The sequence below is a fragment of the Sturnira hondurensis genome, unplaced genomic scaffold (genome assembly GCF_014824575.4).
Source record: "Sturnira hondurensis isolate 20B ecotype Veracruz unplaced genomic scaffold, ASM1482457v3 Scaffold0003801, whole genome shotgun sequence".
NCBI lineage: Eukaryota > Metazoa > Chordata > Mammalia > Chiroptera > Phyllostomidae > Sturnira > Sturnira hondurensis.
Genome location: NW_028076432.1, coordinates 790,249 through 810,346, shown reverse-complemented (window position 1 = coordinate 810,346; position 20,098 = coordinate 790,249). Strand labels below are relative to the sequence as shown.

General features: G+C 35.7%; 1 protein-coding gene across 1 annotated transcript in view; it reads left to right on the top strand.

Moving 5' to 3' along the window:
• OTOGL (otogelin like) overlaps positions 1–20,098 on the top strand; it is a gene marked incomplete at its 5' end in the record, with an annotated part of 117,201 nt that overhangs the window by 50,664 nt on the left and 46,439 nt on the right. Inside the window, 8 exons of the mRNA XM_037042811.1 lie at positions 981–1,119; positions 7,712–7,846; positions 11,693–11,842; positions 13,054–13,173; positions 14,415–14,531; positions 15,333–15,489; positions 16,025–16,051; positions 18,517–18,684. Coding sequence (XP_036898706.1) covers positions 981–1,119; positions 7,712–7,846; positions 11,693–11,842; positions 13,054–13,173; positions 14,415–14,531; positions 15,333–15,489; positions 16,025–16,051; positions 18,517–18,684 — 1,013 coding nt within the window. The remainder of the gene's footprint in view (positions 1–980; positions 1,120–7,711; positions 7,847–11,692; positions 11,843–13,053; positions 13,174–14,414; positions 14,532–15,332; positions 15,490–16,024; positions 16,052–18,516; positions 18,685–20,098) is intronic.

Here is a 20,098-nt window from a genome sequence, read left to right as displayed (position 1 = left end):
CTTTCATTTAGAATGGAAGGACAGATAAAGTGCTTCTCAGATAAGGTCAAGTTCAAGGAGTTCATCATCACCAAGCCCTTATTATATGAAATGCTAAAGGGACTTATATAAGAAAAAGAAGATGAAAAATATCAACAGTGAAAGGACAGCAAACACACAGTTATTAACAACCACACCTAAAACAAAAGCAAACCAAGAGGACAGGTAGATCAGGAGTGGAACCATAGAAATGAAGAAGACATGGAGGGTTAGAAACAGGGGGGTGGGAGGGGGAGAAGTGGGGCGAAGGCACAGAAAATAGCATAGATGGTAGGTAGAAAATAGATAGGGGGAGGGCGAGAATAGTGGGGGAAATATAGAATCCAAAGAACTTGAGACACGTGGTTATAAACTAAGGGGGGGAGAATGGTGGGGGAGGGAGGGTGCGGGTGGAGGGGATTGAAGGGGGGAATAGAACAACTGTAATGGTATAATCAATAAAATAAAAATAAAAAAAAGAAAAAAAAAAGAAAAAATTTCTCAAGTTTATAAGAAAATGATAAATACTCCATAGAGAAAGTTACATTTAAGGAGGGTTACCCATTTGGAAATAAGCCAGAAGGATACCATAAAATTGAAATATAATTTTCTTAAAATATGGGTAAAAATTCTAAACTCATGAACAGAATCACATCTAATGCATTTAAATAAACTCAAGTATTGAAGATGGCATTGTGGTCTTTTGTCTTCCAGTAAGACTATGTTCAATTTTTCTTTTCATCACCTGTTTTTAGTGTGATGCAGGCACAATTTCTAGGCTTGGTTGTGGTGTCTGATAATTTAAATAAATAAAGTGTAAATATATGCCTAATTTGTTAGTGTAATGTTATCAGAACAAATTGTCAATGCTCTTGAATATAAACCTTCCAATGTTTATGTTACTTGAAAAACTAATTAGAGCTATGTTTCTTACAATGGTAACTGGTGTTATTTTGTGATAGTGTTTGTCGACGAGGAATGTTCAATTGCACATACTATCCATGCCCGGCAGTGTGCACAATATATGGGGATCGGCATTATCATTCTTTTGATGGTCTGGAATATGACTATGTTGGTGATTGCCAGGTATTTTTGATAAAGGTATGTCACAATTACACTTTTTTTGCGATTATGCAGAGACAATGTAAAAAACAAGTATGCCTGGCCATGGGTATATCAAATCCATATGTCACTAATACAATCTATAAAAGTTAAGCAATTTAATCTAATTTTTTGATTCATTCTAAAGTTTTATTATTTTTTAAATATTTTATTTATTTATCTTTAGAGGGAAAGGGAAGGAGAGAGGAAGAGAAACCTCAATGTATGGTTGCTTCTCATGCACCCCCTGCTGGGAACTGGCCCCTGCCGAGAACTGGCCTGAAACCCAGGCATGTGCCTTGACTGGGAATTGAACCGCGATCCTCTGGTTCGCAGGCTCGCGCTCAATCCACTGAGCTACACCAGCCAGGGGTTAAAGTTTTATTATTTATAAGTGGTGACCCAGTACTGAAATTTTCTGTGCCTCTGTTTTCTCATTTGTAAAATGAAGATAAAACTTGGACTTTTTTCCAGGGCTAGTTCTTAGGATTAGCTGAGATAAATGTAGGCAAAACTCACAAATAGTATTTGATATATAGTTACTGTATTTTAAATGTTAACCATTTTATTTTTGTTTTACTTAATTTGGCAAATATAAATATAAGGCATTAAATCAGGTGTTGGACTATGTATTGTTTATGGTTGTAGCAATCAAAAGGCAGTATTCTCAATTTTAGACTGTTATTTGATGATATTTTTGTAAACCCCAGGCTTCGTATGTGTTATAAAATTTTTCATAAATTTCAAATTTTTCATATATTTAATGCACTTGGATTTTCTGCATGCTTAAATTTTATCTAGATATCACTGACATGAGAATTGAATTTCTAAATAAAAAAATATAAGCTTAAGGAATAAATTTCACAAAAATATACAAAACAATAGTCCTATGTATTAAAACCTCCTAAAACATTTCAATAGCACTTTAGCATACGTTTTCTAGTAATTATTGTCTACTTTTTTAGTATTTTATTTTTTATTATTTATCCAATCACATTTGTCCCAATTTCTTTTCTTTCTCTATTGCCCTCCTACACCCAGCCCGCTCCTCTGACCCAGTCAATCCCCTCTCCGTTGTTCATGTCCCTGCATCGTTCATACTTGGTCTTTGACTAGTCTCTTCCCCTTCCTTCCACCATTTCCCCACTTCCTCCTCCCCTCCTACAATTATTGATCTGTTCCAATTTTTTATGTCTCTTCTTCTATTTTTCTCATTAGTTTATTTTGTTTATTACATTTCAGTTATAAATGAGGTCATATGGTAGTTGTCTTTCACCAACTGGTTTATTTTCCTTAGCATAATAGTCTCCCATTTTATCCATGTTGTCCTGAAAGGTAGGACTTCCTTTTTTCTTTCCACCAAGTAGTATTCCATTGTGTAAACGTACTGCGGTTTTGTGATCCGCTCATTTACTGATGGGTGCTTGCGCTGTTTCTAACACTTAGCTATTGTAAATAGTGCTGCTATGAACATAGAGGTGCATACATTCTTTTGAATAGGTGTTTCAGGATTCTCAACATATATTTCCAGCAGGGGAATCAGTGAGTCATAAGACAGTTCCATTTTTCATTTTTTGAGGCAATTCCATATTGTTTTCCAGTGGCTGCACCAGTCTGCATTCCCACCAACAGTGTACTAGGAGTCCCTTTTCTCCACATACGTACCAACACTTGTTTGTTGATTATGACGGTCATTCTGACAGGTGTGAAGTGGTATCTCATTGTGGTTTTAATTTGCATCTCTCTGATGGCTAGTGATGTTGAACATTTTCTCATATGCCTATGGGCTCTCTGTATGTCCTCTTTTAAGAAGTGTCTATTCAGTTCCTTTGTCCATTTTTAAACTGCATTGTATTCCTGGTGTTGAATCGTATGGGTTCTTTATATATTTTGAAAATCAAACCCTTGTCTGAGGTGTCAATATGTTCTCCCATACAGTTGGTTCTCTTTTTATTTTTTATGATATTTCTTTAGCCATGCAGACACTTTTTAATTTGATGTAGTCCCGTTTGTTTATTTTTTCCTTTGTTTCCCTTTCCCTAGGAGCTATGTTGGCAAAAATGATGCTGTGTGGGATGTTTGAAATTTTATTGCTTATGTTTTCTGCTAGGACTTTTATGGTATCATGACTTGTATTTAAGTCATTTATCCATTTTGAGTTTATTCTGGTGTATGGTGTGAGTTGGTGGTCTAGTTTCATTTTTTTTTTTTTGCCTGCACGAGTTCAGTTCTCCCAACACCATTTACTGAAGAGACTGTTTTTACTCCATTGTATGCTCATGCCCCCTTTGTCAAATATTACTTGATCATAGAAACATAGGTTTATTTCTGGTCTCTGTGTTCTGTTCCACTGATTTATATGTCTGTTCTCATGCCAGTACTGGACTGTCTTGATTACAGTATCTTGATATACAGTGTAGTATAGTTTGATATCAGTATTGTGATCCCTCCTACTTTGTTCTTCTCCCCCAGAATTGCTAAGGCTATCCAGTGTCCTGTTTGGTTCCATATAAATTTTTGGAATATTTATTCTAGATGTGTGAAACATGCCATTGGTATTTTAATAAAAATTGTGTTGAATCTGTAGATTGGTTTAGGTAGTGTGGACACTTTAATGATATCAATTCTTCCAATCCATGAACACAGTGTATGCTTCCATTAATTTGTATCTTCCACAATTTCTTCAGTGTTCTATAGCTTTCTGAGTACAGGTCTTTTACATTCTTATTTAAATTTATTCCTAGGTGCTTTATTTTTCTTGTTGCTATAGTAAGTGGGATTTTTTCTTAGTTTCTCTTTCTGATACTTCATTGTTGGTGTACAAGAATGTCATCAATGTCTGAATATTGACTTTATATCCCACTACTTTGCTGAATTCACTTATTAGGTCCAGTAGTTTTTTTGGTGGAGACTATAGAGTTTTCTAGGTACATGGTCATATTGTCTCTGAATAATGACAGTTATACTTACTCCTTTCCCATTTGGATGTCCTTTATTTGTTTTTCTGGTCTAACCTTTGGGACTAGGATTTCAGTTCTCTGTTGAATAAGAGGGGTGACAGCAGGCACCCTTGTCTCTTCCTGATCTCAAGGGAAACACTTTGAGTTTTTGCTAAGTGAGTGTGATGTTGGCTGTAGGTTTCTCATACATGGCCTTTATTATGTTGAGGTGTGCTCTCTCTACTCCCATTTTGGTGAGGTGTTTTAAATCATAAATGGGTGTTGGATTTTGTCAAATGCTTTTTCAGGATCTCTTGATAAGATCATGTGATTTTTGTCTTTCATTTTGTTTATGTGATGTATTACATTTATTGATTTATGATTGATTAGCATTTCTGTGATAAATCCTACTTGATCATGATATATGATATGTTTAATGTATTGGTGGATCCAGATTACCAATACTTTGTTGAAGATTTTAGCATCTATGTTCATCAGAGACATTAATCTTTTTCTTGGTTTTTTTTCTTTGTTGTGTCTTTTCTTGGCTTTGGAATTAGGATGATACTGGAGCTTCATAAAAAGAGTTTGAAAATTTTTCCTCTTCCTGATTTTTTTGGAATAGTTTAAGAAGGATAGGTGTTACTTTTCTACTTTTTAATAATAAATAATTACATAGTTAAGTCTATACTCTATACCTCTATGCTAGCAGCTGCTAAGGGTACAATTATGAAGATAGTAGCTCTACCCTCAATTATTTTACAGTCGATAATGAACAAGAAGCCAGGAGATTGGGTCAAATGAAAGCTCTGTTGTGGGAATGTAACTAATTGTAACTAGAAGGTCAGTTAACAGGAAAGTTTCACGGAAGAGGGAAGCCTGGTACTGGCATATTCCACCCCATTATAACACTTCTTTCAGCATATTTTCAAGTAGAATTCCTTTGCAGTGAAAACCTCTGAGTGGTTTTCCTTCTCAGAAGCATTCTGGTTACTCATTTGCTATTTCAGGAAACAAACTGGGAGTGAGTGCTGTGTAAAACCCTGAGGAAAATAATACCCCAAGGAAATCCCTGAGCGGGACAGCACACCTCACAAGGGTGACAGCTGAGGGGTGGTTTTGCCTCCAGGGCAGCAGGAGTCCTTGGGAGCTCGGATGCGGCTCCCACAGTCTCCCTGTGAAGGCTCTGCTTCCTGCTTCCTCAGGCTTGCTGTGGCTCCCCTTTCTGTGTTTTGTCTCCATCTTTGCTTCCGTTCAATCCATGTTTCTGTTTCCTCACTTGTTCAGCTCCGACTCCACCTTTATTCTCTCAATGCCTGTGTACCCTCAGATGTTACTGCAAAAAACTTTTAAAGCCACTGTCTTCTGGTTCTAATGTGAGAGATAATCTAATTGGATAGAGTTGTCTTTTTCTTGCTAGCATTTAAATCTGTTGGCCCATGAATAAACGCATTGCTTTGGGGCCACTCTGCTGTGAACACAAACGTAGCTGCCTGTGGCTGCTGTATCGGCAGGGGCTTTGCATGGGGTGGTTGCTCTTAAAAGGCTAAGGCTGACGGGTGCTCAGGCTGAGACCAGTAAAATAATATACTACCTTGAGAGGCGCTGACAGTTTATGTCTCAGAATCACTTGGGAGAATATTCTCTACCATTGTTTTCACAACCTGAGAAGAAAGGGTTTGAGGAGTCCCTGCGGCCCATTGATGCTTATTTTTCCCCTATAGCTTGTAATCATAATTGCTATGTGGCTGAGTCACTCAGTAGCATTATCTTCAAACCTAATATCACTTGAAATACATTCGAAATGGGAATTGGAGAAATGTGATTCTTGGGAATTGATAATATTTCAAGTTACTGTCAACATAACATGTTATTACGAGACGGACCACACAATATGAATGTTTCTTGACTCTTTGGAGTTAATGTAAAGAATGCAGCTGATGCTGAGGCACTTTCATTATTAATAGATACAACAATAGGACACATTTCAGCCGGCTTTTCATGTCTGTTTATCGAACTCCTCCCAAGAAGAAGAGCATAACAAAACCCTAAATTACATATTATTTTCGTTTGAGAACTATTCACAAAAGCAGAAAAGTGTGGCATTATATTTTTAGTAGTACAATACCACAATCATCCTATGATTCTCATTTTCAAAACTTAGGTGATGCTTTGCAGAAGGATTACCGGAAAGCAAAAGTTCTCAGTGACTATGCAGGAAGGAAAAATGGGTCCCAGAGGGACACATCAATTACTGTGTCAACACCATTGATTGAAAACCAGCCCTCTGGGCACTACCCTATGGTAATTACTAATGAGACAGGAAGGATATAGACAAACCAAAAGATATTTGAGCTGGTGTTCCCATTGCTGGTGATATGAAAAACTAAGTGTGGAGAATTTGCATCAAGACCTATATGACTTCCAAACATTTAAAGACTTTTCTCATTTTGAAAATAAACACTGACCCATATGCCTTTTCATTATAATGAAAAGGATTCAAGAAATGTGTGTGAGTCTTTAAAAACTGGATATTGAGTCCAGAAAAAATGCCCCTTTTTTTGGTAATGAAATTCCTACCTTCCCCGAGTTAGTGGGAGAACTCTTAGAGAACTCAAAGTTAAAAGCAGTAAGCAGTGAGGCTTTTAACTTTGGGGGGCAGGTAAATACTACTTCAAAAATTTGGAGAAAAGCATGGATTTTCTTCCTAGAAAAATACAGGTGCTCAAAAACAACAATTTACAATTTTACAATGAACTTTTAGGGTCCGTAAAATTACAGAAACCCATCGATGAAGCTGAGGTACAAAATTAGAAACACTGATTCCAGAGAACATGTGTTTAGTGAATAGAGTGGGAGGGGGCCAAAAGTTGAGGGTGAGGTGAGAGGTCAGGGGGTTGGTTTATAGTGTCTGGGACTAAATAATATTCTCTCAAACAAGGATGACCTCAAACCGGCACTTGACTTCTCTCCTCAACAACTGCTTAGACCTTTCATGATTTCTCTGCAAGCGGCATTAAAAAGAAAATGGGATTCTGTCTCTGTACTTATTTAGCTAAGTGGCCTTGGGCAATCAGTTACTCTTTCTTAACTTCCTGATCTGTAGAATGGAGATAGTACTTAATTCAAAAAGCACCATGAGCGTGAAATGAGATAACATATGCAAAGTTCACAGGAATCCCTCAAATGACATACATTATTTTATTTCCCAACATGTACCACAGTTTTGTATCTATTTCAGCTTTAACTTGTAGGCATACAATTATTTAGCTAGAAAAGTCTTTAAAACAAAAGATGTTGCCTAAAATGAAAAACGTTTTTAAATTCCCCTAAATTACATGTGTTTCAGGGTATTTATTGAAAATAAACTGGTTGCTGAATTTGAGCTATAATAATAAAATTAAAAAGAGCTTTATGAGAAAATATTAATAGGAGATCTACAGATAAATGTTTAAAATTAAGCTAACTTGGTATATTTTCAGAATATTCTTCATATTATTAGAACAAAATGATCTTTATTTTAGAGGTAAGTTGTATTTCAGTTTCAATACACACCATTGTACATCTGGTCTTCTTTAAGATTTGTTAGTAAAAATAGCTAAAAATTATATATAGTACACAATTGTGTTAATATAATGTTTTTGACATTTCAGAGTACAGATGATTCAGATATATCGATCATTGCCCAGAACAAGAAATGCTTTGACAATGATATTGTTTGTTCTAAAAGTGTTTTGATTTCAGTTGGAGAAACTGAAATTTACCTGAATGATTCTCCTTACAAAGAGGTTAGTGAAAAATTTCTTTTAGGACCATTTTAACTTGTCCTGAGGATATTGAAAATAAAATAGAAACAATTTGGGGTACTTTTCTCTGTAACTGGTTACTAGATTTTTTTCTTTGCTATTTTATGTGGTTTCAGTAAGTCATCCCTGACTTGTCTCTTGTTTACACACCATTCTCCATATTCTAATTCTTTAATCTTTTCTTTTCCCCTACAGTTATCATTCTGGCTTTAGCAACAGTCACCTATTACCTAGAGCACTTCAGCTTCCCCCAAACTAGACTCGCGACTACCAGTCTTAGTCCCTCTCCTCGAAGCGAGTCTGCCACACTGCAGTCAGGGTGGTTTTCCCAAAATGGAAACCTAACCCTTCACTCTAGTGCTTTGAACTGTTCAAATGCCTTCGAGGGCCCAGCAAGGCCTCACCAGTCTGACCACGGCCACCTCTCCTGACTTACCTCTCATCCCTTTCTGCTTCAAGCTGGAGCTTTTTATTCATTCCTCAAGGGCTCTGTGTTCTTTCCCTCACTTCTCTTTCTTCCTAAATGTCATTGCTTTTACCTGGATCAACCTTTCTATTTAACTTACTCTTACATGATAGGTCTCATTTTATCTCTCTCAGGGATCTTCTCATGCATTGCACTAGGGAAATTATGAGCATAGTTGTCTGTCTTCTTCATTTGTTTATGAGTTATGTGAGAATTGAAACCACTGTCATTCTCTTCATCCTTGAATCCTTGGAGCCTGCACAATTGGAAAGAGTGAATCCACTCCATTCATTCATTTGTTTGTTCATTCATTCATTCATTCATCTTTCTACTATATACCAAAATCTCTGTTAGTCACTGAGACTACAACAGTAAAAAGACACTGTGCATGACCTTAAAGATGTTATCTCTGGTGGGGAATACATTCAAATAGTGAGGAGATACAGTGTGATGTGTTACATACGGCAAGAGTGTACTACCGTACTATACAGAATAGTGTGGGAGCCCCTGGAAAGAAGACCTAAACCAACCTTGGATGTTTAGGGTAATTGTTAAGAGCTTAACCCTGGAAGTCAGTCGGTACTCAGTTCAGAACCCCTATTCTATCACCTGCTAGCTGGGTGACTCTGGGCAACCTGAAGCTTTCTTATTAGTAAATTGGGATGATTCTACTTCTTAAATTCATATGAGGATTAAACAAAATAATGGACTTCAAAAAATGTTTCTTCTCCTCTTTTACCCTCCTGATTTTTGAAGGCTCAGAAAATGTGCTCTAGATGAAATGATTTGAACTGAGTCTTAAAGTGAAAATAAATACCATTTATTTTATGGAAAATGGGTTGGTTATTCAGCAGAAAAAAATAAATGTTTTTTTCAATAAATGTGCACTTTTAATTTTATTAAAATATAAGATATAAGCATTTTAGGAATTTATTTAATCTGTACTTTACATGTTTTAATTCTTCACATTTATAACAACACTAGAGTTTGGGCAAAGTGCTATAATTCTCAACTAAAGTGGGGTTCTCTATTTTGGGCAATTCATTGTACAACCCTCTTCCAGTGAGAACCGTCCTCACTTCCTAATCTGAAATGAAGGGAATACGCATCTCCTTTTGATCAAAGAGGACTGTTTGTCTTTTAGTAAACTGTCCTGTCTAATAAAAACCATCCCGCAGGCAAGTAGAAAAGATGTGCAGAACCAAACTGAAGGAAGTCTAATAATAAGCTGCCTTATCCAAAAATTCATTTTATGTTCTAATGTTATGTCAGTCAGTCCGAGGGAACTTTAATAGGAAAACACACGAGTACTTCATGATTGAAGTGGAACTATAAGCCACACTCCAGGCTTTAATCGCTGCTGATAAGGCTGAAAGGTGAGACCCGTGAACAGGACAGTGCAGGAACGAATTCAAAATTTATGAGTCAGGGTTTGACATAGAAGCTGAGGATACTGTCATGAGCTTGACAAAGTACACCTTTCAAGGAGCTAAAATTCAAGTGGGCGGAAGGCAGACAATAATGCCAAAGATAAAGTGAGATAATAGAAAGGCACTGAAAAGTTTACTCAAAACAATAGGAATAGGTTTATGGCAGAGAGTGACTTGGGGGCAGGGCAGGCTCTGTGTTTTATGGGCCTAGTGGAAAATGAAAATGTGGGACCCCACTCAACAGGAAAACGTTTTCCTTCCTTTGCAGTTTCTCTTGTCTGGTTATGGTATTTTTCCTTTATTATGTAATGCCTTGCTCACTTGGGCACAAGGATACTTCCAGGTTGAGTGCAGACCCTCACAGGTGTCCAGGGACTTGTCCCTAACTCCAACAAGGCACTTGCGGGTAGAAGGAAATGAGGTTAGATCGAGCCCATTAATATATAGGTTATACAGTAGGTGTTGTTTTATTCAATACGCTGAGCACTTAGAAGTATGACCTTGGTCTAAGAGACTGAAAACTTATGGCTCTGACTATGTTTGTTTAATTTGTCCTATGGGATATTTATAAGTGTCCACTATAATACGGTATTTCTAAAATATGCCTTTGTTATTGCTTGGAGGGAAGAACAATAACCAAATGATTTCATATCTCCTTTATAATTTTAATTTTGCTTCTGGAAATATTAGTTTTACTTCATTTGATTTAACCATGTAATTTTGCAGTTAGTAGATGAGTTAATTTCAATGTTAAATTCAATGTAATCTTTTATAGCAAACAGACCCTGCTCATAAAGATCACTGTATATTCTCACTTTAGGCTAAAGGCACTGAATTTTCCCAATGGGTTCCATCTCGAGTTTCTTCCTACTGTTATCCTTTCAAGCATAGAAACTATTTTCTTTTAATGTATAAATACGGCCTGTCACATTCCTATTCAAAAGCCTTTGTTCAGTGCACTCTGCCCGTGGAATAATAGCCCTTGAGTTTATGGTTGCAAAGGGTCTGAGGCCACTCCTGTCATGAAATCCATGCTCTACCAGGATGTGTCCAACCTGCAGCCCAGGATGACTGTGAACATGGCCCAACACAAAATCATACATTTACTTGAAACGACATGATTTTTTTGTGTGTGTGATTACGTGTTGCAGTGTATTTAATGTGTGGCCCAAGACAACTCTTCTTCCAGTGTGGCCCAGAGATGGCAAAAGGTTGGACACCCTTGTGTCCTTTGGTGATCTCCTTAGTCCTGACCAAATTTTGGGTTTTCCTGCCTCTAAGCCTCTATTCAGGTGATCCCTTTTGCTTAGAATGATTTCTTTTCCACTCTTATTTCCAGCCCTCTATACCTTCCTATGTACAGCCCCTTACAGATCAGTTCATGCCCCACCCCTTGCAAAAAGCCTCCCCCCCACCCCCTTTGATAGAAATTCATTTTCCCCCTCCCTCTTTCACTCTTATATGTATGTATAATACATATGTGTGTGTATGTATGTACGTATACACACATACACACACACTTTGTGATTTTATCTTCTGGTTATGTAGGTTTGTAGATAAAGTCATACATTTTTTTGCATTCAGTCATATTTATCCGTCATCAATATGGAATTTCTGAGTCAGTAGGTATATCCCCTTAATTTATTCTCCATCCATGCTCTTGTTTATGCCTTTCTCTATAACTGAAATACCTTTTCCCCTATGCTCACCTGTTTATGTTGAGCCTATCAGGTAGTTTGTGTCTCATAACCAATTTTATATGTTTCCTATTTTATGCATTTGCTTTGTCTTTTATTATAGAATTCAGAAAAATGGGACTAAGAAAAAAAGTGCATAGATATTTATTTGTGTATAGTAAATTTTAATGTTTACATTTTGGTTAGAGAGCAAGGAATTCACTTTTTTTCTTTATCATTATTATTATTTTTAAAGGAACAAACAGGTTTTCTTCTGGAAAATGAACCTACATACCAGCTTTGGAAGGCAGGGTACTACATGGTAGTATACCTTCCAGAGGAAGACATCACTATTCTTTGGGATAAAAAGACAACCATTCATATAAAAGTTGGACCACAGTGGCAGGTAGGTCAATCCAAATGAGATGCAAGTTATAAAATTATATTTATCTTACAGTGTTTTGTGGACATGAAATGATCGATGTTTTTCTTTAAGAAATTGGTTATATATTCAGTGTTACTAACTCAAACCCCAGTGAAGAACCACTTTATCAACTGGAGTACAGTTCTGTGTACAGTTCTTTTTGCCATTAACGTTACAGTATCCAATTTTCCAAAGTTACTGAGGTCAGCTTCTTTCTCTTCACATAACCCTTCAGCGTGGTTATGTGATATGTTTATAATACAGTTTGATTCATTTATTACAATATGCATTCTATCTTTCCCTTCATATTCTGGATATATCGTTGAATTTATATATAGTAAAATTATTTTTAAATGTAAAAAGTTTACTCTTACAGTTTACAGGCTACAGAATTTAACAGATGCATAGGGTTATACATCTACCACCACAATCTTATGCCTCAGAATGGCATGATGTAGGAATGTTCACATTAATTTTTTCTTTAAAATTATATTTTAAAATGAATATCAGTAAGAAAGATATGGGACTATTAGAAGAGATGTGATGTCACAGAGTTAAGAAACATCTGTCATGAATGCAAACAACCTTTAGTTGTTTCTATAGCAGTAAACCTGGGCTGACTGAATAACCCAAGTTCCATGGTTTGGAGTTGTTGGACATCTGTACAAAATGTTTTGTTGGCAACTGTGTATGTGTGCAACATATTAAATTATCACAAAGGATAAATACAAGGTCAAAAAATTAAATTGATCAAGAATGTTTAATAAAAGCCTATTGAAATCTCAAAAAATTATTTTAAATGTTTTGGCTTTTAAGTCTGACCTGGAGAAGAAGAAATTATTTTACTGTTTCAACATTTATAGTGTTACAACACCTTAAACATAACAGGAGGTGGGGATTTACAATTAAAAATATATGTATATACACCAGTGTACTATAATGTTCTTGTTATACTTTTCCAAGCTAAAACCCTGGCAAGTGTGGAAAAATAAAATTTGGAGGATGATAAAACATTTTTAAGAGTTTAAAATAATTGTTAAATTTAATTAAGTAGGTAGGGAACTCAACCTTTTTAAAACATTTTAAATAATTGTAAATTCTTCAAATGTCTATTTAAAATATTTTAATGACTATGAGTTCTTAAATGTTGGACTCAATACAGACTGTTTCATGGTAATTTTCTTTTACTTTAGAACAAACTGTCAGGATTATGTGGAAACTTTGACAAATGTACTTCAAATGATATGACCACATCTAATAACATAGAAGTGAGAAATGCCCAGGTGTTTGGAGATAGCTGGGCATTAGGACAGGTAAATTAAATATATATGTTTTAGAACGAAGCAAACTTTTTGGCATATTTATTTATTGGAATATTTTATTCTTATAGCAAAATGTATTTAGGTAATATTATTTTCTGTAATATTTCTATAGCAATTCACATATGACAGGCTATTTTCACATTTATCTTCTCATATAATCCTTGTGACAACCATGCAGTATAAAGGGTGTTGTTTTCACCTATGATGCTCTAGAAGGTTAAATGATTTGTCTAATATTAGACAAATATTATGAAGGATTGTATTAGGACGGCTGGATCTGGAGCATTCAGAAAGGTTTGTATCTTCCCATCCTGGGAAGATGCTGGTGCTCTTCCCTGAGACAGGGCAAAGAGGAGAGTGGCGGGTCCGTGACAGTGAGTGCAGGACCATGCTGTAGAGGTAAAGTCAGGTTAGGGTATGCTGAAAGAGAAGTGACAGCGATATTTATGTGGAAGCTGAAGCGTCCAGTTTTTAGATTCAGGGGAGAGATGCAGGCCAGAAGTGTGGATTTGGCAGCTACTAGTATATTCAGGTTGCTGAAGCCATGAGAGGTGCATAGAATGTGAAAATGAGAGGTTTGAAGATCAAGGTTTTCAAAGAAGAAAGGGGGGAGGTAAAGGGCCAGTGGCGGCAGCCAGTGAGGAACCCGCCCAGAAAATGGTGCCGTCAAAAGCAAAGGAGAAAAGGCATTTAAAAAGGGCAAAGAAATAAACAGAATCAGAGGTAGCAAAAGGTCAAGTGAGACGAAGACTGAAAACCTTTCTTTCTATTTGGTAAAGAAGAGACTACAGATGACTTTTCGAAAGGGCGGTCTCAGGGAGGTGGAGTAGAGGGGGTGGAGACCAAATTGCTGAGTATGTGGGAGGTGAGCGTGTAGACACTTGAGTATATACTATCCTCAGAGGCTTGCATGTGACAGAAATGAAAGAGGTGAAAATTACAGGAAAGAGTCTCATTTGCTCATGTAATTATTTTAATCATTTAAATGCCACACTTAAAATGGAAAAATTATTTACCTCTACTTTCTAACATCACTATGATTTTTCAATAATAATAATATATGCTAGCACAGTGAGTTGGCTCAGCGAAGGTGCTTAATGTAAAGCCTATCTGAAAGAATGAGGATGCATTAGATGTGATTGCAACGGATGGAGTCAGGATAAGTTACTCTGGTTTCTGTTTCAGAGATCCCCCTGTTACATCTTTCTTTTCTTTCTTAACATTCTCCGCAGTGTGAAAATGCACATGAACTATTTAAACCCTGTGAAGCACATCAAAACAAATTTCCTTACGCCAAGAAAGAATGCTCCATTTTGTACAGCGATGTCTTTGCTGCTTGTCGCAACGTGGTAAATGAATACTTTACTAAACTTTCAAATCTAAACGGGTACTGGTGTGTCGGTAATATGAAGATGAACAAGGCAAATAATTTAGCTACTCGTCATTAGGAAAACAGACTTGTAGTTTGTTTTTCTGCAGAAAGGATGCATTTAGTTGATTTACTCTCCCTCACACCATCTTATTTAACATCCTACATTTCTACTAATATTGGCACTAATATCTTCTAGTTTATGCAGCATTTTCACATACATCATCAAAGCCATAAAAAGGTTGATCAAAGCCATATTTGTATTTCTTCAGAGAATACTGCCAAATGGGCATTCTTTTCTTCAGAACAAAGCATAGTTTAAAAGTATTTCTAGGGGCACATTTAAAATGGTTTTATAATCACATCACAAGATGGAATGTAACTTATTTAGCAATTTAATTGTTTAAAATATTCATAAAAGTCAAGTTAAAAGCACAATTGGTAACAGAACATTTTTTAATGCCATGTGAACATTCCAAAGATGAAACAATGAACTCCTGTAAAATATAAATCTGTTATATTGCAAATGTTAACATTACATTTGTATGTTAATCCCATTATCTGTTTTGTTAGTCCTTTGATCTTATGTTTGTGGAATGAATTTCTTTATCCTTTGAGCCATATGGAGATTTACGATACTGAGAAGTCTCTAGATGTCAGTGTTAACTGATGATAATCAAATTTTGAAAATCTGCCAGTTAGTTTTTCCTTAGAATGTTGAAGTTCCATCAATAGTAGTTAGTAGTTCCTGAAATTAATGAATCTTTTCCCTCATTTTCAGATTGATGTTACTTCTTTTGCCAAAAATTGCCACGAAGACACGTGTAACTGTAACCTTGGTGGGGACTGTGAGTGCTTATGCACAAGCGTGGCCGCTTACGCATATAAGTGTTGTCAGGAAGGGGTTCCGGTGCACTGGAGGTCATCTACGGTTTGCTGTGAGTACCCCGCTCGGAACACCACTGTTCGGTGGGAGCCTCGGAAGGAGATCAGGCTAATTTGCCTTCTCCTAGAACTAGTACCGTGGAACTCACGGAAATAGAATTTCTTTAAGATGACTAAATTTTCATTCCTTTGACCACACAGGTACATTTTAGAATATCTAAAGGGTTTATAAAAAAACGTGAGAGAAATTTTTCTGTTCTGCTTGATTGTTGTCACTGTAACATTTGGACTATATTTATATACCATCCTCGGATACCTTCTTTATAACTCTATTCCTCTTACGGCTATAAAGTTTCTGTGTTTTTACTACAAGACATATCTTTTTAAAAACATCATTTTGAATTTGCTTTCAGATTTGAGTCTAAACTTATGTGCTTGTGTAGATGGTCACCTGAAGACTTTATACTGGTGTCATTTCTGGGTTCTTTCGCTTGGTTATTGGTAAACCCATGGTGATATTTTGCACACATTTAGATAAGTGGGCAGATTCTTATATGGTTTAATGTTTCTTCTTTTTTTTTCTTTTAGCACTTGATTGTGAATATTACAATGAAGGTATGTGGCCTTTCAATAATATCACTATAATATTCTATTAATCACATAATTCAGATTTTAAATAACTTTGCTAGAAACAAAGTATGAATAGCTCATAATTTGGTTAATAATCCAGTAAAAGCTTTGCCTTCTAAAGTGTATCTAAATTTTGAGTGTTTGCGTTAAAATTTATTGTCTTGAAAATAAAAAGAGCGGGTAACCATTTTCTCAGAACCAAGGAGGCCCCCAATAGTTTTTTTTTTTTACATATTTTATTCATTGATCTTTAGAGGGGAAGGGAAAGAGAGAGGAAGAGAAACATCAATGTATGGTTGCTTCTTGTGCATCTCCTGCTGGGAACTGGCCTGCAACCCAGGAATGTGCCCTGACTGGGAATTGAATCGTGATTGTCTGTTCACAGGCCCTCGCTCAATCCACTGAGCTACACCAGCCAGGGCTATTATACTAATTGACGTATTTATAAATTGAATGATATTTCACATCGGAAGTTAATATTGCTCTCATCTGTCCTAGAAAACAAGCCAGTAGGTGGTGTAGACTAATGATATAGTTTTCATTGATTGTTGTAGATTTGAGCTCATAGAGAAACACAGTACGTTTTAACAGCAGTGGGGTATATACGACTCGTTCCACTGCAGGAAGAGCTCGTAGAGAAATTCTCCACTGTACCTGCTCAGTTTCATTTTGGTGTGGGGGTAGAGTTCTTTCACATCTCCATCTCTACTCAGGTGTCCAAGTCCCTAAGAAAGCTCTGTTGTAAGCATCCCCAGATGTTCAGCGATGAGGCACCCCAGCTGATGGTTCAGCAGAGAAGACAGTGCTTGAAGATAGCTTATACTATCCGTCCCTACCTCTGTTCTCCTGGCTTTAATGATTACAATTTCGGTTCTTGTTTTCTTTTCTACTCGAAAAATGTTGGTCCCTTGAATGAGCTAATCCAATCATCTTTCCTTCTCTGATTCTTGTTCTGAAAGGCCTAAAACCTAGTTCTTGGATTTCTTTGAATCTTTTATTCTTTTTTTTTTTCAAAGTACAAGAGAAAGTTACAGCGGTAGAACAGGTGAGCCAGCTGGGCTGCATGGGCTCAGGAGATAAGTCACAGAGGCAAAAGAAGAGCCCTTGGAACTTAGAGAAGCAGAGAAAACCTGCCTGGGGAAGGAGATGGTGAAAGGGAGAGAGCGAGGGAGAGGGTGCCTCTTCCCTCCATCTGAAGAGTGGGCTGGGAAAGGCAAATTGTCCTTGAGATAAAAATTAGAGAAAAGAAGGGAAGTGAAACTCACTGAGATTAACCAGATTAATCTTTTTTGATACCATCTACTAAATATGTATTAGCATTTTATATAATTTATAACATAAAACACACACATCTGTAAAAATATACTGCTGATGATATTTAACTTAATTTGATGATTTAGAATAGACAAGTGTTATGGTACTTCAGTTATATTAAGAGCACTAGATGACACAGAGTGGGTTGATCTTACTATCATAAAACCTAGCTCACATATTTTTAAAATATTAGTGAACATATTTGAATAGATATACTTCTGTTTATAAGATTAAGCATGCAGAAAAATTATTCTGATTGATTTTTGGGTTTGGTTTTATACTAATGATAATGAATATTTTCTACTTTATATGGAACCATTTACATTTATGGAAAATGGTAGTATTAAATAAAAAGATATTTAATTTCTCTGCTGATCTTCATCTTATTTTCCTTTTTTAAAAATTTTATTTATTTATCTTTAGAGGGGAAGGGAAGGAAAGAAGGAGAGAAATATCAATGTATGGTTGTCTTTTGTGAGTCCCCTGCTGGGAACTGGCCTGCAACCCAGGCATGTACCCTGACTTGGAATCAAACCGTGATCCTTTGGTTCACAGGCCTGTGCTCAATCCAGTGAGCTACACCAGCCAGGGCCTTATTTTCTGTTTTTATACACATGCCTCACTGATGAAATTCAATAATTCCCAGAACAGTAAATTATTGTACTGTGAATTCTGTTTTCATGCTATATAACTTTCTAGAGAGAGACTAATTTTAGAAGACTATCAGAATACCTGGCCATTGATAGATAACTAAACTTATGTTTATTAAGAATAGATTAGACTCTTGGAATATTAGAATGGAAGGTTAATTAGAAAAACTTCTTCATGTGTGGGGGAAAATTTGAAATCCAGAAAGCTTAAGTCAACCTCGTATTCAGCATTGCTGTACATACACATATACATATACACATTCGTGTGCCTATATACTCTAAATTACATAATTTAAACATGCATGTATATATTTCAAATAATTACACATTTTGAAAAAGAGTTTGGTGATTTTATTAGTGACAAATCTTTAAATGCTCAGTAATTTTTGGAGTATCTTTTGTTATTAAAATTATCCCATTGAACTGACAATGTGAAATGCAAAAATCCTATACAAACTTATAATTCTCTAATTTGTGTTTAAATAGGGCTTGGAGAAGGTCCATATATGTTGGCAAGTTATGGGCAGAGCGGCCTTGTTCTGGGGGCCAATATAACCAGTAGAAACATTTTCTCTTTGCCAAGAAGCGGTACTTATGGTGATTTATTGTTTAGTTTTATGATCACTCCAGGTCTTGTGAAAGAGAAAGCATCATGTAAGTATAATTTTCAACTGAAAACAAGATTCTAGTTTTCTATTTACATTTTTTCTATTTACTCATCCACTAAATATTCATTTGGGATCTAATATGTTTATGGTGTTTTTCTAGGTGCCCCAGAGAATATAAAATAAGATGCTGGTACATGAACCATCTATGTATCCCTTTTGTATATAAAGTCATTTTTTAAAATTTATTGTCATATGTGTGTTAGAATCACAATTGTTTGATTAAGTGTTTGGTCCTAAGTAAAGCACAGCTTAAATTTTTTGTAGTATTCACCATAGAACTTCATTTGAACTTTTTGAAAATCAGTTCATTGACTAATAACCCAAATTTGAAGGATTTTAATACTGAGGTAAAAGAAAAAATTCTGATTTGATATCAAAGTTGTTAACTATTCAGAGCATAAATCAGAGCCAAGGGGGTCATTGAGCCATCTGTCATCCTCAAATGGCCTCGTGTGACTCGGAGACTGGCCGCAGTTACTCATCTCCACCGACTGTATCCACTTGGCATCTGTTCTGTCTGGAGATTACAGTCCTTTCCTGATTGGTGAGGCTCAGGCCACAGTGTTACTGTACTAGCCCTGCTTAGAACCATGCATGACATGTTGTGCAAACTCAAGAAATATTTATTGAAGGAATAAACTCAACTTAAATTTCACCTATTCTGAGAAATCTCCTGATTCTCCAGTTAGGATAAATTGCTCTGTCTGGTAAAAAGAGCTTCTTAGTTTTTTCAATCTATGAAAACACTATCACATTCTGAAGTTCTAATTCATATGTTAATTATATATTTTTTCTTATAAAGATTTCTTTTATTCTTATTTGTATCTTCTAGTGCTCAAAAATGGGACTTGCAAATTTTAGGACATGACAAATATCTTTGTAAAAAATATATTGGCTAATGAAAAGCTTTTCATTGTGTGATTTGCAATAACTGATGTTCTTAATAGAAAATCCCTAATGGATTTATATTAAGATCTCTTACCAAATATATAATTTGAAAGTATCTTTTCCCATTCAGTAAATTACCTAAAGAAATTGTCTAAGAAATTAAGCCTGAAATCATAATTACAAAAAAAAAACTTTTATAGCATGCGTTTTGCCAGTATAAGGAAAACTTTTAAAGTATTTAATGAAAAAGGATGATATTTCCCAATGCTTTATAGTGGTTTATTAACAATTTGATCATGTATTGGAAATAGGCAATAATGTTCACCACATTTCTCTCTCAATGCAGTTAAATAACTTAGAAGAACATTTGCTTATAAAGAACTCAGTGAAATTGAAATGCAGTGACATGCTTAAGTCTATTTGCTTCTTTATTATCTTAATTCTTTTCTAGCATTCAATTTAACCATTTATAGATATAATGCATTTGAAAATGTTAAAGCTTAGCAGTACTA